The sequence below is a fragment of the Xyrauchen texanus genome, chromosome 27, assembly GCF_025860055.1.
Source record: "Xyrauchen texanus isolate HMW12.3.18 chromosome 27, RBS_HiC_50CHRs, whole genome shotgun sequence".
NCBI lineage: Eukaryota > Metazoa > Chordata > Actinopteri > Cypriniformes > Catostomidae > Xyrauchen > Xyrauchen texanus.
Genome location: NC_068302.1, coordinates 29,456,795 through 29,481,653, shown reverse-complemented (window position 1 = coordinate 29,481,653; position 24,859 = coordinate 29,456,795). Strand labels below are relative to the sequence as shown.

The 24,859-nt window shown below is 37.8% G+C and overlaps 1 protein-coding gene across 2 annotated transcripts; it reads right to left on the bottom strand.

Annotated features, from left to right (window-relative positions):
- Positions 1 to 12,700: 12,700 nt before the first annotated feature.
- LOC127621403 (alpha/beta hydrolase domain-containing protein 17A-like) lies at positions 12,701 to 24,859 on the bottom strand. Of its 2 annotated transcripts, XR_007967849.1 has the most exons (6): positions 24,540 to 24,859; positions 23,157 to 23,551; positions 21,607 to 21,801; positions 18,462 to 18,641; positions 15,678 to 17,080; positions 12,701 to 13,479 (listed from the first exon to the last, which is right to left on the bottom strand). XR_007967849.1 is itself a non-coding variant. In XM_052094973.1 (5 exons), exons 2-5 carry the CDS (start codon positions 23,543 to 23,545, stop codon positions 16,855 to 16,857), a joined length of 990 nt encoding a protein of 329 aa, XP_051950933.1. In that variant the 5' UTR covers positions 23,546 to 23,551; positions 24,540 to 24,859; the 3' UTR covers positions 12,701 to 16,854. The 2 variants fall into 2 exon arrangements, 1 of the variants encoding a protein (XP_051950933.1); XM_052094973.1 differs by having other exon boundaries at positions 12,701 to 17,080.

Sequence of the window (24,859 nt, the reverse complement as noted above, 5' to 3'; positions counted from 1 at the left end):
TAATTTCATTTGTGCGTGTTTATAAGTGGTGATCCTGTGCTGAAATATTGTTATTTTGAACATTATGATGAGCACTCATTGCGGCTGTTATAAGTGGCAATGTTGTCACACTTCATGAAATCTCATGTCCATTATATTTTGGTAGATTATTGGAGAAATCATAGAATAAGGTGAGAAAGAAAATAGAGAGAAGTGGAAAATGGGAAGATAAAATCTGTACCTCTCTTTTTCTCAGTGGACTATGTGCCACAGTTGAAGCCCTTGTTTGGTAAGGCAGCTGTGCTCTATCATGAGGTTGTCACGGCAGTCTAACCGTGAGCAGATTAGAGATCTCACCTCACCCTGATTGCTGAACACACTGCAGTCAGCCACTGACCCACTGGCAACTCACACCTGAAATGAGTCCAGACCAATAAACAATGGAGGCATATAACAGGGCTTGTAACCATGTCATGGAATTTGAAAAGACTCTAGGAGGAAAAAGCAAGCAGAAAAGTGGACTCGCTTATTTATCTTTGACAGCATGCTGAATGATATAATACTGTTTCTTTGGCTTACTCTGTTTGAAAATACACGGTAGGTGCCTGTAGCTGTTTAAAGCTCTCATTGTGTTGCCCTGAGACTATGGTTTTAGTTTTAACCTCTATACATTTTTAGAGACGTTTGGTAAAATTCCTCTAAAAATGATGCTCAGGGGCAGATATCCATATCATATGCTGCCCACACTGTTGTGTGAATTCCCCGGAACAGCATAATGCATCCCAATTGTTTACTGTATACAAGACATTTCAGAGATTCCTAAGTTTTGTGCAAGACTGGAATCATTCCAAGAGACACAGGGAAAGCATTCCTGTGAATGTCATGGAATGACAATGAAATGTAAACAGCAAAGTCTCTGAAGATTGATAATTCACAGCATATGATACAGCAGGACAATGTAACCACCTGTCATTTTAGGTTTATTTAAAGCTTGTATATCTTAATATGTAAATATATACACTCACTGAGCACTTTATTAGGAACACCTGTACACCTACTTATTCATGCAATTATAAAATCAGCTAACCATGTGACAGCATTGCAATCCATAAAAGCATGCAGATACGGCTCAGGAGCTTCAGTTAATGTTCACACCTACCATCAGAATGGGGAAAAATTTTATCTCAGTGATTTAAACCATGGCATGATTGTTGGTGCCAGATGGGCTGGTTTGAGTATTTCTGTAATTGCTGATCTCCTGGGAGTTTCACACACAACAGTCTCTAGAGTTTAGAATGGTGTCAGAAACAAAAAACATCCAGTGAGCAGCAGTTCTGCAAATGGAAATGCCTTGTTGATAACAGAGCCCAACGGAGAATTGCCCGACTGGTTCACAATGACAGAAAGGCTACGTTAACTCCGATAATGACTCATTGATGTTCAATTGTAGTAAGCAGAATAGCATCTTAGAATGCACAACACGTCAAACCTTGAGGCGGATAGGCTACAACAGCAGAAGACCATGTCAAACACTTTAATAGAATCATAAACCCTTAGAAGAAAAGTTCCATTAAGAACCCTAAAGGGTTCTATTGCTTGCTTCATATTTGAAACCCCTAAATGGTTCTATATAGAACCCTATATTTTCATTATATTTTATGGGAATAATCAGGGGTGTAAAGTATCGAATTACAAATACTCCCATTACTGTAATTAAGTAGTTTTTCCCAGGAATTTTCCTTTTTTAAGAAGTTTTAAAATTGCATATTTTTACGTTTACTTGAGTATAATTTAAATGCTGTAACTGTATTTTTACTCTGCTATTTTCCCACTGTCTTTGTTGGCTACTTTCCTTTCCTGGTTTTATTTTTATCTATCAATGTGATTGGCTAGAGCGAGTCTTGTGACTCCTGTCAAAACGAATCACACTTGAACACCAGTTGTAGATCTGAAGCCAACCGTAGAGGATGCCTCAAGCACAGTTCAACACCTGAGCAACTCGGCCGCACCTGAAAGGGCTTTTCACAGAGAAAAAGGCTAATTGCATGATCGTATCATGTGAGTTTAACTTGCTCAAGCCAGATATCAGCATTAATCTAATTTTAAGAAACACATTGAGGTAAATTTCATATTTCTGCTTAATAGATTCTGTGTGTCTATAATGTAGCCTGTAAATTAACGATCTATCACTGAGATTATTGAGTTGATGTGAGAGATTAAGGCAATGTTATCAATAGGGCTGTGCGATAAAACAATCTTGATGATTATCTGAAAAATAAAAAAAGAGAGTTCGATATTGATGATAAATATTTGAGTAATTTTCTGTACTTAGCCTATGACCTACATCTAGAGTAGGGGTGTTCATTACATTGATCATGATAGCAAGACAACCACTGGTTGGTTGATCTAGATAAAATGTAAAAGATTTACTTTTTATTTCCTGAAGTCTGTAGCTGCGCTGTTGGATTGACAGGTGGCTAATGTTTGTGCGCTAATGCTGGTACATGACTAAATGGTCAAATTCACTTTATAATTCCGCCAATGCCCGTCTTAATGAGGCATTAATGTAAATGCAAACGGTTTGGTCTACAGTGAGCATAAACAGTGGGACAAAAATTGTATTTGCCTCAAAATGTTGGACTTGAAGTGTGGTGGTGGCGTAGTGGGCTAAAGCACTTAACTGGTAATTAGAAGGTCGCTGGTTTGATCCCCACGGCCACCACCATTGTGTCCTTGAGCAAGGCACTTAACTCCAGGTTGCTCCGGCGGGATTGTCCCTGTTATAAGTTCACTGTAAGTCGCTTCGGATAAAAGAGTCTGCCAAATGCATAAATGTAAATGAAGTGTACATGGAACCGAATTGAGCACTGTCTAGTAGGCTATGTCATAAAAAGGCTATTAATCAAAAACAACGAGAAGACCACTCTCTGCTTTTGGTTGAATAACTTGAGTAGCTTTAAAAGTATTAATGTAATAGAATAAAACAGTGAAATGTTTTTAATAATATTGACCGCTGATGTAGAGAGTGTGTTATTTTGTATAATAAATTATCAGGAAAGTAAAGATGATAAATTATTTTATAATTAAGCTTAGCCTTTATCAAGTTTTTTCTAATGCCTGATAGAGAATTATCAACGTTTGTTCAGCAATACTTCACCAGAAAATTCCACCAGTCACACAATTCAGAAAATTGTGCAGCATGGATTAGAATGAGAAAATAACTATTTCTGGTCTATTTTTTAAATCAGATTCATGTAGTATTTACAGTATCATAGATAAGTGATGTATTTATAAGTTGTCAATCACAAACACCTATAAAATACCTATATTTTTAATTCTTTCTGGTAAACAGCCATAAAAGGGAATGTAAATTACAGTAAGTGTGCTAATTTTGTTGCTGCAAATTGCAGCATCGAGTTTTTATTATAAAGGGTCATAGCTTTCACAACTCAGTACTCAATACTCACTACACCTGAGTACTTTTAAATGAGCTACACTTCTACCCTTACTTGAGTAGAATTTAGGACATGTACTTTTACTCATACAAAAAAATGTTTTTAAGATGTAACAGTACTTTTACTTGAGTATTATTTTCCATTACTCTTTCCACCCCTGGGAATATTTACATTTCTTCTTCTTTTTAATATCAGTTATGTCCATTTGGGTGTTCTTTGTTATATTTGATGTAGTTTAGTTAATCTTTATTGCATTATTTTAATTTCACATGTTACCCGGATGGTGTTTAGTGTTTGTGTACCTACATGTTTATTGGTCATTGATCCTAGAAGGGGCACTATTGGTGAACTTCATGTCATCATGTACTCTTCTGTAATTTTTACATTGATCAATAAATAATACCTTTTATAAAGTAAAAAAACAGACATTTACAGAAGGTTAATATCAAGTTCATTACTTTTTTTTTTTTTTTTTTTTTTTTTTTTTACTGTATTTTTTACATAATTATTCTGGCAACCACAGCTCCCAGTTTCTTTTATTTTTTGGTAAAAACAACAGGATTTTTTTTTATTTCTTTTTTTTTTATTTTACACTGTACATGAATAGAAGTGTTATGTATTATGTGTATGAAGATGTCAAACTAGTAATGCTGCACTCTAGAGCCACTGCAAACCGAAATTAGTCATTATTTAGTATCATAAAAACCTTGATGCAATGCAAAATAATGAGAAATAATAGAACAATCTGTGCCTTTTATGACATTGTTTATGCCATTGTTTTGAAGTCAAATGTCCCATTTGACTTTCACTTTCTTATGGATCTGATGATGTTGATGGCCAGAACTTTAGAAGTGTTCTGAGTTAGGTGACATTTAGTTTGCTAAAACCCATGTTAAATAAACATGGCATCTTCAATAATAATAATAATAATAAAAACAGAATTATCATATTTTTGTACATGACAATACAATTACAAACACCAAATACTCACATGTTGAGAAATTGTAACATGTCCATCACGTTGTCTCTTTGACTTTGGAGATTTGACATATTCACACTCTTGAATAGAGTTTGATTAATCTCTTTATGTCAGTGCAGTTGGCTGAATTCAATGCTGTGATGTGCTCCTGGAAACTTGATTTCTAGATACATAGAAACTGTAATTATAACATAACCTGATATCAGGATTACTAATCAATTCACAACAGAGATTTTAGTGATTCAAGTTTGAAATTACTTCCCTCCTGGGGGAAAATATCGCAGGCCAAGACAAAACAGTTTTATCGACATTTGTTCTTTGTCCTTGCTGAAATAAACATGTAGCCTAAGTTATAAATAACAATGAGTTAGGTCAAAATTCAACTGAAATAATCTCTGGCTCAACCGACTTTCTGTGACAGTTCAAATTTGATAAAACATGATGCTCGCGCGTTGTGATCACTCGCTCAAATTGCACGTCTGCGAGCGCCGGGATTAAATCACGTTTTGCTGTGTAAATAGAAGGTGAAAAACAGCGCTACACGCTCAAGTTGTTTGCAGTTTATGATAAATATAAGTTTTTGCATTCTTTGCTCAAGAATAGACTAAATATAGACTGTATATAATAGCCTACTAAGATAAACATGTCGTCTAAAAGAGAAAGGACATTGGATCTGATCATCTGTCATTTATTATTTTCTAATCAAACCCAAAGCTGTAGAAGTAATTTCGGTTTTTATATATATATATCTATATATATATATAGATATATATATAGATAGATAGATAGATAGATAGATATACTCACACACACAGTACTGTGCAAATGTTTTAGCCACTTGTGAAAACTGTTGCAGAGTGTGGATGTCTTCAAAACATCCATCCATCCATCCATAACCACTTATCCTGTGTACAGGGTCGCGGGGGGCTGGAGCCTATCCCAGCTAACATTGGGCAAAAGGCTGGACAGGTCGCCAGTCCATTGCAGGGCCACACATAGACAGACATACACTCACACTCACATCCACACCTAGGGCAATTTTTTTTGGAGACACCAATTAACCTAGCCTGCATGTCTTTTGGATGGTGGGAGGAAGCCAGAGTACCCAGAGAGAACCCACACAGACACAGGGAGAACATGCAAACTCCACACAGAAAGGCCAGGGCAACCAGGGTTTGAACCCACAACCTTCTTGCTGTGAGGCGACAGTGCTAACCGCTGCACCACTGTGCCGCCCTCTGTCTTCAAAACTTTTTTTATATCAATAAAATACACAAGGTGCAGTAAACATAAAACAAGCTAAATCAATATTTGGTGTGACCACCTTTGCCTTTAAAACAGCACCAATTATCATAGGTATACCTGGACACAGTTTTTCTTGGTGGTTGGCAAATAGGATGTTCTAAGCATATTGGAGAATTTGCCACAGTTCTTCTATCTATTTAGGATGTCTTAATTGCTTCTGTCTCTTTATGAAATCTCAGACAGACTCAATATTCAGTGGGGGCTCTATTGGGGTCATGCCATCTGTTGCAAGGTTCCCTGTTCTTCTTTTCTGTTCTTTTATATTTTCATAAGGAATGTTTGGGATATATATTTCCTACTGACACACTAGAGCTATCATTTCAACAGTCAATCTAGGCAGCTAATAGCCACTGTTATATCATTCAATCCACTTTTAGAAAAGTGACTTCAGTTTAATAATAATATCAATATTAATAATAGTAATAGATACTCGGATGAATGTACCAACTCTGTCAAAGCTATCCAAAATATGCCTCACTCAGACATTTTCCTTTATAAGGGCATAAATCTGAATATGGTTTATGAAAAATCTGAATTATTTATGCAGATATGTGACGTTATAAAAAGACAGAATAATTAAATGCCAAAAAATCTTATCACACACAGAGAGAAAATTAGAAATACCTGAAAAGGCCAGATGTGGCAGTTGAATGATATTTTACTGCTGATGCAAGGTTAAGCCTTCAAAGCTATATTAAATCCACATGAAATATGTTTCAATCCAATTCCTGTATTGGTCTGGCCAAGGTCACACACTAATATGTTATTAAATGATAAATGGTCTCTGGGCAGAAGTTTATGTATCATATTTCACCTTTGCCTTGATTTGTTTCTGTAGCCTCTATGTTACTGATATCGATAGTTGCCGGCACATAGATGATTTCGGGCATGAGGTGGATGTATGTGTTTGTGGCATAATGAGCTAGAAGCCCACCTGTCCGCATTTAAGTAGGTTCTGTGACGTCATTAATCTGCGCTTGTATTTAGGCTAGAGCGCGTCTTCGGTGAGTTCTCGCCTGCTTTATTTGGTGCTGTGACCGCTCCGAGCGCATCTCCTGTGAACTCTCGCCTGCTTTATTTCGTGCCGCACGCTACTGTGACTGTTTCGAGCGGACTACTGTTTGATGCTGCGACCCATTGTGTCCCACTACTAACGTGGTATTGGTTTCCTCCGGATGGCTGTTGTGCAGGTGTCTGTGCCCTTCAGGTGTGGGTATGACAGGTTTTAATTTATTGTTGTTAAAGTGTAGCAACTGGTCAAGTAGCAACTCGCCTGCGTTGTCTTTTTAGTTTGAGATTTGAGGTGTGAATGATGACTGTGGTGAACCATTAAAAGGATGTCCTTTTGGGTATCTGAACCCGCAGCTACGGTAGGTCACCATCTAACTTCTATTAAAATAGATATGTAGATATAGATTGATTTTTAATCATTTTTGTGAATTTCAGGAGAACTACAGTCCGTGCAGTGTCACCGCTGTTTTGTTATAGGTTGTTTTGATACTGCTGTGCTCAAATTTACACCTTCATATTCTCTGCAGTGCATACACGCACTTCCTCATTGGACGCTTTGCTTATTTAAGGTTTTGTTATAGGTTGTTTTCTTTTGCTTTCTTTGTATAATTGTCTTTTTGGTAACTTATATTTGTACATTGATTGTTTTATTCATTTGAAGCGTCTTGATTTGTGTATTTTATTAACTTCTCTTGTTTTGTTTCTTTGGTTAAAGATTACTGAATTTCATTATTTGCATTATTAATTGTTTTTCTTTATTGGATTGGGCCTATTGGTGGATGAACTTGTTTTTGTGTGTGTGTGGGGTGTGGTGTGGTGGCCCTTTTTGCTTGGGCAATTGACCGTTCCTCCCTGTTTTGGTGGTGGTGGTGTTTACACTGTGTGCCAGTGACTGATCATTTCACTGGGGCTCTTGTGCTGTGAGTGTGTAGTGTGTTTGAGGAGAACAAAATATATCCTTTGCGAGGGCACCTCCTAAATAGAGGCCGCAGCTGTCTCTCTGAACTTCGTATTTGATTGTTTGAGGCTTGTCGCCTTTCTGTGTCTGGGTTTTTATTATAAATTATAATAAACTTTTTTGTACTTTGCATAAATACCCGTGTCTCCATGTCTTCCTGTCTTTAGTGGGGAACCTGTGCGCGGGTAATATTCTCTGGGTGAAATTCCCAGGGTGGCGTAGTCTAGATTAAAATATAGTGTTCTTTGTCCTTGTGGTTGCCACATGTGCATAAGTGTTTAAAAGAAAGATATGGAGAGAGGATATCTTTTGCCAGAACCAGATGGTGAAGAGTTTGTGTTTTACAATACAGCTCTTGTGACCTTATGTCTTATGAAATGGACTTTAAGAGCACTGTGCATTAAAATGTTGACAGGGTTTTTTGTTTTGTTTACAAAGAGCTGTTATCTATCCATGTCTAGTAACAGCATCTACATTCTATGCAACAAAATTGAATTCTGTGCAAAGATATTATTGATTAAAGTGGAGTTGGAAAAAAAAGGCATTGTTATACAATAGGAAAACAAATAGGTTTGCTAGTGAACAACAGCTAGGAATTGAAAACACTTTAATGTTACTAGAGAAACAGAAAAGATCATTTCTAAAGGTGCACAAAGTAATTTTCTTTGTTATGAATTCATTTAGCAATGACATTGTAGAAATGTGCTACTCAGTCTTTTTTTAAAGTTTCAAGTTCCTCGGTGTCCACATTACTGAGGAACACACATGGTCCGTCCACACTGAGGCCATTGTGAAGAAGGCTCACTAGCGCCGCCTCTTCCTGAGATGGCTGAGGAAGTTTTAATGAACCACCACATCCTCACACGGTTCCACACTAGTACTGTAGAGAGCATCCTGACTGGCTGCATCACCGCCTGGTACGGTAACCGCACCGCCCACAAACACAAAGCCCTGCAAAGGGTGGTGCGAACTGCCAGACACATCATCGGAGGTGAGCTTCCCTCCCTCCAGGACATATATAACAGGCGGTGTGTGAAAAAAGCTCGGAGGATCATCAGAGACTCCAGCCACCCGAGTCATGGTCTGTTCTCACTGCTACCATCAGGCAGGTGGTATCTCAGCATCAGGACCCGCACCAACCAACTACATGACAGCTTCTTCCCCCAAGCACTCAGACTTTTGAACACTTAATCTCTCCCGATCAATACACATCGGCATTGCACTTTATTAATCTATTATCTCACAATGGGCTGTCATTTATATTCTCCACAAAACTACTGTGTATATCTTTTTTATATAGGCCTACTCTTTATTTTATTTTTGTATATTTTGTGTATATTCTATATTGTGTATTGTTTACTGTACATTGTTTATTGTTGTGTAAGTATGTTGTTTATTGTAATTGGTATATGTCTCGTCACTGTCATGACTGCTATGTTGCTTGGAACTGCACACAAGACTTTCACCTACTGTTGCACTTGTGTATATGGTAGTGTGACATGTGATTTGATTTGATTTTGAAGTTTCTTTCTATATATATATATATATATATATATATATATATATATATATATAAAAAAAACCTTTTTAAATATGGAAAGTGTACCTTTCATTACACTAGTGGTGTGATGGCATTCAGACGTGTGCTCTACAGTATCAAATCATATGGTACTGCAAAAGAGGCAGCTAATATTGTCAACAGGGCAGGAATAAAAACATTACCTCAGTCAAGGTACAGCGAACCGTATCCAGGAGTGTCGCCCATTTTCCCGCTCCCCTGAATCTTCAATTACTCGACAACAAAGCTAAATGTGAGCAAAGCAGAACCAGATGACATTGCTGGCCTTGCGACCGTAGCTGCTGAAGTCTTGGGGAAAATGTTAAAAACTATAAATGTGCCAAATGCAATGAGCAATATTCCACCTTACTTGGTGGTTTTAATGAGCAAATCTATCTACATATTCACTAGAACACTGGGTTTTGGCAGTCTCATAACAAACATGTAGTACAACATTAGACACACACACATAAACAAGATTAAATGAGGACTAAGCACATATTTGTGATAAATGCAACATGTAAAAATCCATGGTTTACATGAACTAATCCACCTCTTTTCACAAGAGTGCTGGGTTATGTTTGTTTGTTTGTTAACAAACATGTGGTAGAACATTCTACAAACTTAAGTGAGGACTTAACAGAAATTGTATTATGCTGTCCTTATTAGTGTTATTTATCAGTACAGAAGTCTGTTGGATGTTACTCGCATTTGGATAGTTTGCAAAAACCATGCAAAAGCAGCTCTTTTCCCCTCAAAATGGCCAGATGCAACCCTGCTAGTAAAGCATTTTGTGTTTCACTGATAGTTACTCTAAAAGATGGTCCAAGCGTTTTTATGGCAAATAAGCAGGGCACTTTCCATCAACATTGGCATTCATGCTGGATCTGCATTAGTCTACATTCCTGGCTGAGAACAAAACAAAGAGCTCCATCTGTAGACTACATCTTGCAAATGCAAATAGTTAATGGCATGTTGAAGTGTCTTGCACATCATTAAATTGGATTTCAACCAACCAGTTTTTATTGATACAGGTCTGATTATCCATTTAAACTATTCCATCTTAATCCATTTAGTATGTGTAGTGAGTGCACTCTAGTGGAAAGATCTGAATCCTGCAATCCCAACGTCCCCCTGGCAAGCCTCAGGCAAACTGTCATACAAACTCAGAGACAGTGGATGACATAGCTGTGGTAGAAAAACATGAATCACGTCTCCTGAAGCAACTACAGTTACATGTCTTATTCTCATCCAGTTCTTAAGGTTTGGAGAGTGATGAAATCAATACAACATAACAAAACTTGTAAAACTTGTAAATTAACTTAGAATGCAAAACCAGCAATTACAAAAAGGACTAAAAATTATCGAGATTTATATTTTCTTCAAAGGTGAAATATTAGTTGTTATCCATGGCATTAACCCTGGGAGCTCTGAAGGTGTTTTTAAAGATTTCCTGTTTCAGTGACATGCCCAAATTTGAAGGCTAAATCTACAAAAAAAAAAACAAACAGGGTCAATAACTTGTCATATTTGTAAAGAAAACTTAATTTTATTTTAATTATTTAGATTATGATTCTCTCAAAAACTGCTGAGAAATCACACACACAAACACACAAGCCTAAATTTTACTTTATCTGATTTGACATTAAATATATCAGGGTTTAAATGAGGTAGCTCATAAAATAACTGCTTTTGTTTTGTTCACAATCATTTCACCTGTAACTGAGTCAAATTATGTTTGGATACAACAAAGCAATCTCAAGTTATAGCATTACAAATTGAACTTATCCTTGTGTCCAAAAACATCTCCAAGTGTGCAAAAGCCTCTCCAAACAAATTAAACAATAAAACAAATTGCACATGCAAAAACAACAATGACTAAAGGTATGCTCTCTCTCCAAAGCATGAGTAAGGAGATCTCATTCAGTTCCAGTCTGTGTCATTTGAGTCTGTGTCACGTACTTGGCACCATCTCCTGGTAGCCATATATAATTAGGTAGCCATATATCATTAGAGTGAAAAATCCTCTCTGCCCATATTTGGATGACTTCCACCTCTGGTTGCAGTGATCTGAATCATAATACGATTGGTTTAGCATTCCATGATGCTGGACAACATACTACATCATTTTCTATGTGGTCATCTGATCCAGGAAAGCTTACATGTATTTTTAGCCAGATAGATTGTTTGGTTTTGTTTATTTTTCAGGATTTAAGCAACACCTGTTTACATGAAACATGTATGTCAAAGATGTACTCAAATATTACTAGATTTTTGCCTATGAGTAAAACAAATAGGCTGGTTGAATTCTAATCTTTGAGAGCTTATTAACCACATGACACATGGCTATTTGATCAGTTTGATGTTTAGACTGATTACAATAATAAGTACAGTGCAAAATTATTGATCAATTATTAAAACTTAAAACTTCTGATTTGTCTGCAAATTTCAAAGCACTTGTTCAGTTTTGGTCATAACGACTAAATGCATTGTAATGTACAGCGTCTAAACTTTAAAATTATACATATTTTTTGTTGGTCAAGACTGTATTTTTTTTTCTTCTCAGCAGTCCCGCCGCAGAGCTTAAAGGGTTAAAATGTGATCCATGCCTTGCACATATATGTGAGTTGTGGCCATGTCACATTAATGTCTCTGTGATCCATGAACCTACAGCAGGTGTCAAAATGTAACTATGCGGATGCATTTCAAAATAAGCAAATCACCATTGTGAGAGAAATCCATGTGGGAGCAGAGTTTTCTGTGCATTTCTGCATATATGTTGCCTGACTACAGAAGCAGGCATTGAAATATGTGAGTGTGTGTTTATGTTTAACTGAAAGCCTTAAATCCCATCAGGCCGTATAAATGCCTCTTGACTAGCAGTTGCCGATAGGTTAGGTCATGCCAGAGCTCACAGGGTAGTAATTAAAATGAAGCAGATAATTGGAGAGCTTTTTTGTTACGGATAATAACAGAACCCAGCTGTTGCAGCCAAAAACCTCTGCGACTCTATTATCGTTGTTCGCCAACACACACTGATATTGCTTTTTCATGGGCAAGTTTCATATCCAGATTCTTGACACGAGTTTGACATTAGCTGATGAACTGGAAGAGAAAACTACATCATAGATGAACAGAGAAATGCAGCTAGCTGATGAGTAAACAAAACACAGCCAACTGCAACAGAGAGAAGATTATTTGTCATGCTTGAACATCAAAATGTTTCACGCAGTGACCTGAATCATAAATAACTCGTCAATGAGACTTCGTTTCTGTGCTGCAGGATTTGAGGATCACAATTTAATATGCAGGTCAGCAGATATGACGGTTTTACGTTTTTTTTTCTTGAGGATGTTTATAGCCCAAGGATTCTGGGAAACTTCGATGCTGTAAATATATCACTGTATAAATGTGATAATCCTGAGTGCTGCTACAAGAAACAAAATTTGCAATCATTATCAATTCATAATTTTATTTTCTGTGATCTCATATTTTCAATTAATTTTGGAAAAGGAAAAAGACATCTTTAAAACTAATAACAACAACATTAGAATAATGCATAAAAGGATAGAACTGTAACACCCCATTTACATTTGCTCCCAACCAATTAAGATTAAAAAAAAACATATTCTCAAACATCTAGATTAACTCAAACAATGTTATACAGTACATACATCTGATAGCTTTAAAAATACATTTATATAACTTATTTTCTTTAAAAAAGAAAATACTTTTCTATTTTTTTTTTAAAGAGTTGAATCAATAGCTATTTTCAGAATAGCATACTTCTATAATACCCTTACAATCTTATAGTAAGAATAGTTTGCTAGTATGCTATTTCGAAACAAGCTAATGTGTTGGGATGGAGTCTCTGGGTACCTCCAGCCCCATCCCATTCCAACTTCCTCCCCTCCTGTATGCACATGTTAAGCATCCTTATCTTCAGTCCTTTGCTTCCAAGTCTGTTGCTTCAGCCCTCCAAACACTTGTGTCTCACTAGAGGAACACACACTCCCAACTGTCTACACAAAACTTACCCTTGGCAGCTTCAACAGCAGCCTGTATTGTGAGACATGGCTCTGTCTGCACAGCCCATTCCGCCCCTCTCCTCCTCCAAGCCACATCTGAGTGGTGACAAATGGCAGTGGGAGGCCATTACAACTCCAACACCTGTCATCTTTGGTTAGAATGGTGAATGAACAATCCCTGTTGTGTTCAACCACAAAATACAAACCTAAATACATGATGAAACATGGAATCAGAGTTGTTGGAATCAGGCTTTGGTCATTACATACAAACCAGTTGAGTGTATTTTTTCTGAAGATTGTACATACAGAGTGATCACTGTGTTTTGTGTAGTAGTGGAAGTGAGGTGAAACACATGAATAGACCCAGGGGAGTTAAACACAAGAAAGGTCCTTTGGGTGATCAGAAAGATATCAGGTTTAAAAGAAGAGTTATAAAGCCACAGCCCAAGATGTTAAACAGTTGGTTCACCCAAAAATGAAAATTATGCCATTTAATCAACCTCATGTTGTTCTAAACCCATATGACTATATTTTGTCTCTGGAACACAAAAGGAGATGTTAGGCAGAATGTTAGCTTCAGTCAACATTAGTCGACTGACAGTGGACTTAACCGATAACCAAGGTGGTGGAAAATGCAGATAATCGATTAATTGGCTGATAGTTTATTTTTATCAATTCATAGAATTCTGAAATATTCCTTAGTCTTTCCTTACAATGACAGGCATAGTCTCTGAGGTTACAAAAGTCAAAAATGAATAAAATCCCAAAAGCAGTTTAGTGCGCAACCAATGTTATAATAATAACTATAATAACCACAAAAAAAATCAGTTTTGGTGCATAACGCTGGAATTTTTAACTATGAGCCAAGATCCTAGTGTATTTCAGGCTTGTTTAGTTTCAATGCTCTACATGTTAGTATTTACCAAATTAAGCATATATATATATATATATATATATTTTCACCAGCTGAAGAGTTACAATACATGTATGTATGTATATACCAATATATACAGAGACCACAGCAGAAAATTATCAGTTCCTCTGGATTTACTATTTAGAGGTATGTGTCCTTCACAAAGATGAATCTACCCAATTCCAGCCTTACAGAAACATCCCAAGATCATCACAACCCTCCACCTGGTCGTCTAATGGTAAGACGCAGGAAAGAGGTGATTGAAAATCATGGTTATCCCACCAAATTTTGATTTCTGTACTCTTCCTAAGCTATTACATTAGTATTGTGTTGTTTAAAAGTTATTATGCAATATTCATGGTCTGAAAACACTGCATCTTTTGATATTTTGACCAGTTGTCATTTTTTGCAAATAAATGCTCTAAATGACAATATTTGTATTTGGAATTTGGGAGAAATGTTGTCAGTACTTTATAGAATAAAACAAAAAGGTTTAATTTTACTCAAAGACATACCTATGAATAGTAAATCTAGAGAAACTGATAATTTTGCAGTGGTCTCTTAATTTTTTCCAGAGCTATTTACTGTATATATTTATTTCACAGAATGAGGTTTATGAATGAGGAACAATTTTTAAAAAAATCAGCTATTATCAGTAGAGATTTTTTCCGATAACTGATAGTTCCAAAAAGCAACTTTCGGCACAGATATATCAGTCTAACTCTAGTCAACACTGATTTTAATTGCATCTTTTTTCCCATACAATGAAAATGAATGGTGACCAAGGCTAACATTTTGCATAATATAACATTTGGTGTTTGTATTGAAGAAAAAATATCATACAAGTTTGGAACAACATGAGTGAGTAAAGAATTAAATTTTAATATAAGGATGATCTGTCCCTTATAAGAAGACAAGAATGAATCCTGCCGGCATGGGGAAGTGATGTCTTATCTCTCTAAAAAGGCTCTGTAGTCTTTGATGCATCAGAAAACAACAAAAGGTTGTTTTGAGACCATTACATCGTGATCTGTAGCAGCAAGTTCTCTTGATAATTCACAGTTGAAAAGCTTATTCTGAGAGAAAAACATGTCACTGAATGATCTGTATTCATCCAGCACTATTATTTTCAGGATTTCCAAGTACAATTCAACCTATTGGTATTTTATCTTTCTATACAACAGAAAACATGATAGCTGTAAGAGTCTGTTGCATCCACAACATTGAGAAATTCCCATTGAAGATAGACAGAAAAGGAAGCCATATAACAAAACAGGTTAAGTGACCTCATTGTTGCAAATTCACGGTCAGTTTAAACAATTGTCAATTTTCACAGTTGTAAATATGCCCTCAGCCTATGCTTCATTCAGAAAATTATTAGATGGATTACACCATGTGCCACCAACCAGATATTTCAAATGGAGTGAAAAAGGGAAAATGTTTCAAGAATACATTCTGTAGATGTAACAATTTTAAGGCAGGGACATATACCTGATGTCAGACTTCGAACAGGAAAAACTGGTTGGGAGTTGTATGTCATTGCCACATCTTCAAAAGTGATTTCTGTTTTCAGCTCTGACTACTGCCTGTGTTGTGTGCATTACTTGTTTAATCCACACAATTATTCTATTTACAGACACAAGACCTGTTTAAAAGAGAGCAGCAGGTGTACTCCATATCATGTGATGATCCAAACCACAGTGGTTTCATTGAAACATGAGTGAGCTGCCTTCCCAGTTTCTTTCACCTCAGGGTGCTATGGACACCCTTGTATGCCAAAAAGAAAAGGTAGAGAGATAGAGAGAAAATGGACTGATGTGCTAGGGACAAAAAGGAAATGTCCCAGCCTTCGAGCTTTCCCTGCCTGGAGCAGTACAGATAATCAGGTATCATCTCACCCAAAGTCAGTTAATCTTTTACACAAAGAGAACCTAATCAGAGGGTTACGTCAGTGCATGGAGGTCAGTGAGATAATGGACCCCACAGACCTGGGCAGAAGAACCAACCAGGGGAAGCCAAATTGTCATGTAAATTAATGAAAAAGGGGAGGTGGGCGTCATGGCACCAATGTGCGATGCTTCAAAACCCACTCTGATATCCACCACCAACATCCTGTTTATTCTGATCCATTGCAGGGTCAAAGATTTTCACCCAGGTTTGGAACTTTGCCAGGCATGCTGGCACTGAAATTGTGCCATTTTAGGTTGTCTGATGACAAGTATGAGGTGAAGATCTCTCGGCTGAGGCATCATGGGAGCAGATTGGAGAAGGGACAACAGAACGAATGCTCAGATTCAGAGAAAGGAAGTCAGGTTGGAGGTACAGGGCTGTGTCTGGCTTATTTCCTCATTTCACTGTTTCAGGAGCAGAGAGGCATCCATCCATTCTTGCCCCAGAGGAATTGCCCTTCCATCCCCCAGAGTTCACATGTACACGCATACGCAACGCACGCACGCACGCACGCGATGACGACAAATTGAAGAGGGGGGAAAACAAAAAACACTTGAGAAAACAAATCCAAGCAGCGGAGCATCCATGTTGAGCTGCTCCGATAATAGTCGTCCATACAAATTGCAGCCTTCCATAAGTTACTGATGCATCCATTTCACTCAGACTGGGAGATGGTGGGAAGACGAGTTAGAAAGAGGGAGCAAGGGAGATGGAGAGCTCAGGCGTGTTGTGCAGCCAGTTCCTGACCGATGAATCGTCGCAGGCGTTCCAGGTACTGGCTGTACAGTTCGATGTCGTTGTGTCCGGCTCCCTCCACCCACAGCGGCTCCACAGCTTTGGGGCAGCGCTCGTACAGGGCCAGGCCGTGGGAGAAATCTATCACCTCATCCTCCGTACCGTGGATGATCAACACGGGAGATGTGATTTTAGACACTTTCTCAATGCTGAATTGTGGGTCACAGAAGGGGACATAAGGGGTTAGAAGACTTGGAAATCTTTCCCACAAGTGGAAAAAAAATTATCAACTTCTCTAATCCACAGAAAAAATTAATGAAAACCACTTCATGAATAATCTGAATAGCTAATTTCACTTTTGATTTATATGATCAATGAAACCCCGTATAATTTACTACTAAGCTATTTCACATAACTACATTTTTCAGTAATGTGACAGTAGCTAAGCCAGCTGTTTTTTCCAACAATTATAAAGTCTATAATGACAAAATTCTACATTGCCATTTTGTCACTTTACATTATACATTAACCATTAAAAATGACCAAGCTGGGGCAGATATCAAAAATACTCTTTTAGAATGTCTATTTCTCAAGTTCAATTAATTTTAGTGAATCACTGATTCATTAGTCTTATTTCACAACAGTGTTCCCAAAAGTCCCTGTATACCATTTGAAACCCTAGTTTTTGTGGTAAAATCAATATTTAATTACATGGAACCTTTTACAACAATTCAGTTATATAATGTATTTAGGTTTATTACATCTATTCAGTGCATACTGATGATGCCGTCATCCTAATTTAGATGCTCATTTTTTGTGCCAGATAAACTTTAAATATCAGAGCAGTATTTATTATCTTAAGTGATAAAATTGAAAAATGGTCCTCTTAAAAGGAATTGAAGCAACAACTACTTTTTCAAAATGATAGCATGACTGTAGTATAACTACTTTAAGTTATGAGTAGCTTATAGTATCAAAGTAGCCTCACAACCATTGTGCTGTATATGCACGTGTGTGTGTGTGGGTGGGTGCCAGCAAACTTAACAGCAAAACTAAACAGCCCTAGCACTCTGGTTTGTAGAAAACAGAGGTGGTTTGTCTGCAGCTGTTTGGCTAACCATGTGTTCTCCTACACTAGCACCGAGTGACACCGCCCACCAAGATCAGCCAATGTTTCTCTGAGCTTTACTAAACCACTGGCACAGCCAACACACAACAATACCAATGAATGTTTTGAAACTTAAAAGAATAAAATCTCTAATTCCCTTTAATCAAGAGCCAAAAATCTAATTCCAAGATAAAAAACAAAATACAGAAACAAAAAGTGTAAAATGTTTCAACATTGTTTCAGACACACACAAAAACTCTCATTATGATCTCTGCCAGCAGTCAACATCTCAACACACTGTTTATTCTAGCCAAGAGCAAAACCAGTGAATCACTCATAAATAACGGCAATCTGTGCTGGCTGTGACTAGGCAAATCATCAGCTCATAAACAAATCCAAATGATGAGCCCTGTCAAACCTCCAGTGAAAATGGAGCTGAGACACAAATAATAGGGACCAAGACAAGCCTTTTCCATACTCACTTGGGAAATGCATCAAAACAGTAAGTCTTCTTAGTGTCGGGGAAGGCCACCCTCATGCCAGAGGTTAGAGGGGAGTGAAGAATAACAGCCGCACACTCGTATCGGGATGCCAGGTCCACCGTGGGCACCGTGCCGATGCTCTGTCCATACAGTATTATATTCTCTGGGCTGATGCCATATCTGTTTGACAGCAAGGAATCAAAAGTTGATGACTGTCAAATGCAAAACAAATAACTGTATTGTATCATTGTGATTTATGGCCTCTAATGACCAAATTGATGGCAGGACAGTGTGAGAGAGTTTGGGCTTCACTATCACTACATCTTGTTAATTATCTTGTTAAACATGTGTTATGCTTTGCAAACCTAATATTTGATACTCTAGCAAACATAAATGTGAATTTCAAAATTGTTAGAATGACTTGTGAGTGTCTTGGAAGAATAGTTTATAATGGCTTGAAAATTAAAAACAAATCAGTAATGTTTTGCACTAAAAATCCATAATTCTCCAGTAAAAGTGTGTCTTTGAATCTCAGCTGTCATGGAGTTACATTATGGCTGAATAATTTCCAGCTGTTATTGCACATTAAATGACAATAAATTATTTGTTGTATTCATCCTTTTACAAAAGTAATTAAAAACATTGACCCCGGGGCCTGGGTAGCTGAGCGAGTAAAGACGCTGACTACCACACCTTGAGTCGGGAGTTCAAATTCAGGGTGTGCTGAGTGGCTCCAGCCAGGTCTCCTAAGCAACCAAATTGGCACGGTTGCTAGGGAGGGTAGAATAACATCAGGTAACCTCCTCGTGGTTTCTATAATGTGGTTCTCGGATGAGGAGGCAACTGATATTCATCCTCTGCCACCCGGACTGAGCGTGAGTCACTATGCCACCACAAGGACTTTGAGCACATTGGGAATTGGGGGGAAAAACAAAAAAAACATTGACCCTGCTCACCATTCTGAGCTATACCATCTCCCAGAACCTGAAGTAGGAGACCCACACGGACTCCACTTTGAAAAAGGCCCAGCAGAGGTTGTACTTCCTTCACCAGTTGAGGAAGTTTAACCTGCCACAGGCGCTGCTGATACAGCTCTACTCAGCAGTCATTGAGTCTGTCATCTGCACTTCAATAACTGTCTGGTTTGGTTCAGCTATGAAATCGGATATCAGAAGACTACAAAAGACAGTTCGGACTGCTGAGCATATTATTGGTTGCCCCCTGCCCTCGCTTCAAGAACATCCAGAGTGAGGAAAAAGGCTGGAAAAATCACTCTGGATCCAACTCACCAAGCCCATTACCTTTTTGAACTGTTGCCTTGTGGGCGACACTACAGAGCACTGAGCTCCAGAACCATCAGGCAAAGAAAATGTTTTTCCCCTCAGGCCGTACATCTTATGAACAGGTAAAACTGCCATTGAGCAATAATTATGTGCAATACACAGCTTAGTCTATATATATTTATCCAACATATCCTACCTCTTCTGCCATTACATTCCCTTGCATCTGTATATAACAGATTTGTATTTGTACACATATATATATATATACTATTTTTGTCTTATTGTGTATTTCTATATATAGTTATATTTTCTATTTGCTTTTTATTTTTATTATCTCTGTCTTGTTGAATTGTTTGTGCACTGGAAGCTTCTTTAACCAAGACAAATTCCTTGTATTGTCTTGGTCCCCTCGTGCCGCATACTGAGATGATATTCTTCTTACCAATTGTACAGAGCGGTTATCTGAGACTTTGTCAGCTCGAACTAGTCTGGTCATTCTCTGTTGACCTCTCATCAACAAGGCGTTTCTATCTGCAGAACTGCCTCTCACTGTATGTTTTTTGTTTTTGGCACCATTCTGAGTACATTCTAGAGAAAATCCCAGGAGATCAGCGGTTATAAAATACTCAAACCAGTCCATCTGGCACCAACAATCATCCATGCAATTATCTAATCAGCTAGTCGTGTGGTAGAAGTGCAGTGCATAAAATCATGCAGATACGGGTCAAGAGCTTCAGTTACTGTTCACAACAACCATCAGAATGGGGGAAAAAATTTGATCTCAATGAGTTGGACTGTGCCATGATTGTTGGTGCCAGATGGGCAGGTTTGAGAATTTCTGTGACAGCAGATTTCCTGGGATTTTCACACACAACAGTCTCTAGAATTTACTCAGAATGGTGCCAAAAACAAAAAACATCCAGTGAGTGGCAGTTCTGCGGATGGAAATGCCTTGTTGATGAGAGGTCAACAGAGAATGGCCAGACTGGTTTGAGATGACAAAGTCTACAGTAACTCATATAACTGCTCAGTACAATTGTGGTGAGAAGAATATCATCTCAGAATGCTATTCTGAAATACGGGTTGGTGCTGCTTTGGTGGCACGAGGGGGACCTACATAATATTAGGCAGGTGGTTTTAATGTTGTGGCTTATCGTTGTATATATAACATACACTTATAATGGCATGTACAAAAATGTTGAAATGCTTAATGTAAAACAGCCAGTGAAAATGACAGGACAAGAAAAATTCCTTATTGTTAAGCCCAATTTTTACTTTACATTGCGATCACCATTTTTCACGACACCGTACCACAATGGAATATTAACTACAGCTGTCTGTTTAACGCATTAATTTAGTATGATTAATTATATTAAATATAAAGGGTTAAAAAATCTTTTGCATTTGAAGACTCCTAGACAAAACAGGATACAGGGATCTTGAGATGTATTTCTCAGCATTTAAAAACAACATTTAACTTAAAACAGCGTTCCTAAAATACAGCTCATGACTAAAGATGCTGAAAACAAGTAAAAGGCGACACAACCAAAGTAAGACGCTCTTAACTTGTTTGCTGCCACAATACATATGCATATGATGTAATTCATTTGAATGATCTGAATTATAATATTCAGCAAATTATATTTATTTGGGGTCCTTTTTCTGGAAATATTGATATATGCAATAAATTGCAGTTTCAACTGAATTGGCACATCATGCAAATAATTCAGTTAATATTTTTAATCAATTAACAGCCTTAATATTAATAACTAAAAAAAATTGGATGGCAAATAATATTCATTTATACATTCAGATGTTTTAGGACATGTTCTATGGGTCAGAATACTGATTTCATGTCTCACCGTGAGCGTAGAGCCTGCCACGCTGCATCTATATCTGCGTACAAATTCTTTTCTGATGGTTTCCCTGTGCTGACCCCATAGCCGGAGTAATCATACGAGAATATGTTACAGTTGATGCGAGTGCCCAGGCCAATATAGAAGCTGCTCATCTGGCCTAGATCCACTGCATTACCATGGGAGAACAGGACAGTGAACCTGAAGTGAGACACAGAGAAAGGGTTGATAGTTGTAGTTCACTCACTACAAGAGTACATCACATTCAATATTAAAGGGTCTGATGCAACACCAATTATGGCATCCACAGACCTATAATTTTACTTGCTGTGTCATTAGGCATGTAGGCATATCTGCAGTGAGCATGAGCCCGATACGCCACAGGGAATGGTTGCATAACCAACATGGGTGGGTGGGTGGGTGGGTGGGTGTGTGTGTGTGTGTGTGTGTGTGTGTAAAGACTTTTTTTATCTGAGTATTCAAATCATCAGGTGGTAACAAATGGTCTAAATCAAAGCCTCTGAAAAAATGAAACAATATTCAAGATCACAATGAAGTCCTCTCTGTTGCGAGATAAGCACGTCATTTGTGATAAGCTATCTACAATGTCTCATCTATAAAATACTGCAAATAACAAATGTACTTCTATCAACCTATAAAAATCACCCATTAACAGGAAATGAAGCCACAAAGGAACAAGTACCAACACTCAAAATAAAGTGCTGTGTGATAAAGAAAGAATGTGTTCAGTAAGGAGTGGCTTCTGGGTAAAGATAGCAGACAAACAGTGAGGAAAACAGGAAATGGGACAGGAAAAAAAGGAATGTAAATGACTGGTGAGAGGAAAAAGGGGGGGTCAATCAGAGAAAATTTTACATGTAGAGTTCAACATATATTACTGTGAGGAAAACTACAAATAAGACACATCCAAATGAGGGGGAGGGATCTGCAATGGTCATGTGACTTTAGACTTTCAATAAAATTATGGTGCTTGAGACACTGGGTGCTTCTCATTTCTTAAATTGTGCATAGTTGTTTCCTTGTTCCTCCTTCGAGCCCGTAACCCAGAAACCTACCAAAGTCCACCATCACGAAGAACGTATCAATTTTCTTAATGCACTACGAGGCGGCGAGGATCAAGGACAGAGGATGCTCACGAGGATTCTTAAGCGAAGAACCTCAGGAGCATCCTATCCAGAAGACTTTTTGGTTGAAGCACCTGACGCCAACACATTAATTCTCCTCCCCCTTCACATCTGGTACAACAATTTTAATTCATGTTTCACTTTTGTGGATAAAATAAACCATTTTTGTCAGTGCATCTTAAACTATTAGGATTTATTATGAAAATATAATTTTATCAAGTTTCAACAACATTACAGAAAGCACTCAAATGTAATGCAGCTGCTCAGAGACTGAAATTTCCTTTGATTCCTCCATCCTTGTTTACTTTCTTTGCATCCTTTCCTCGTTTCCTAAGAGGGAGGAGCTAGGAAACAAGGAAAGGAAGCAAGCAAAGAGAACGAGGATGCGAAGCACCATTGTGTTCGTCTTACCTGGCAGAGGGGGCACATCGGATATACATGCAGCCCACTCTGTTACCCCGACTAGAGCGAGTCAAGAACACTTCTGTGGCATCCAGTTCTCGCTGGGCATACTGGAATTCCGCCCTCTCTGTGAGATGGAGCTTCCAGCGACCCTCCCCTGGGGCATTCCCTCCCCCCACCAAACTCCCACCACCTCCTCCTCCTCCTCCTCCTTCTCCTCCCCGGGGGCGTAGGCCCGACGTCCCTGTGGGTACGGCCGGTGCAGGCCCGGCCTCTAGATCGGGCAGGAGGGCATAGGTGGGCTCAGGGGGCAGGAAGGCAAGTTTGGCAGCAATGCGGCTAGGGAAGGGTGGACAACAGAACAGGCAGCACAGCTCACTCACAGAAAGGCCATTCATTGTCAACTGCAAGAGGATACAGAAGATCATGATTAATGGATATTCAAATCAAAACAGGGCATGTTTCTGAAAAACACCATAAGTTAGGAATTCCAGATGTGTTATGCATGATATGGGTCATCATAAACACATAAACAAATTCAGGTTCCTTTGCAAAACCTTAAAGCTGTAAGTGTCATTTCTTTTAGACATATTTCTTATGAAAACCTATTAATAATTATATATAAGGAATTAAAAAGCACAAAGAGCCAGCAGTAAACAAATGGTTAATAAGTAATATCCAGGTAGACTTAAGACCACTGTTGGGTGTAATGCATTACCATGTAATGAATTACTGTAATTACATTACTATTCATTGAAAAAAGTAATAGATTACTCTAAATCTTTCAGTAACTTTATTAGTTACGTCTGATTAAATTGTGTTAAATACTCTATAGAACAATTCTATATAAAACAATAGTGAATTTAATATCGAAATTTTACGTATATATTTTTTCTAATTTAATGCTGCCCCTTAACTTCTTTGGCCAGTTCCTGAATAATTTATTTGAAAGAATTATAATGTCTATCCTGGTATATTTCATCTGGTCGATGTTGATAAGGGTTTTAGAAAGTAATTAATAATGCAATTACTTTACAGACAGAGCAAAAAGTACAGTAATCTAATTATACTGTAGAAAATGTAATTAGTAGCTAGTAATTACTTTTTTAGAGTAACTTACCCAACACTGCTTAAGTAAACCTATCACCAGCTATACCGTCCTCTGAGTTTAAAAGTGATAGTCTTTGAGCTATCTGACACTGTATAAACAGCAAATATTAATAATAAATAATTAGCATCAGCTGATCTTGCCGGTTTAAGGGGCTCCACCATAATATCCACCAATAGTCACATCAGTCCAAAGACACCGCTCGCTAGCCCAAGATGGACAACTTATCTCACCTTCAAACAATAAATGCAAACAAATACGTGAATTGATATAATGTAACATACGTGTTTTGAGCACAGCCCGACAAAGCCGGATTTTTACAGTATGTTTTCACACTTCTGTCGTTAAGTAGCTAGCTCGTTGTGAGTTGGTATGAGGTAGTTAGCCAGCTAGCCAGTCAGCTACGACGACTCTCAGATAACAAATAAACGCCTGGCCACCGCTGGAGTCATTTCTCATCTGAGGAGAAAAGTAGCGCCCTCCAGTAAATAAAACTAAATTTCCGGTCTGCCAGCCCGTGCCCGATGATTAATCGATTCCCTGCTATCATCCTGACATGTATTAATCTGCTGCTATAGGCTAATAGGGCTGTGTGTTTTTTCCA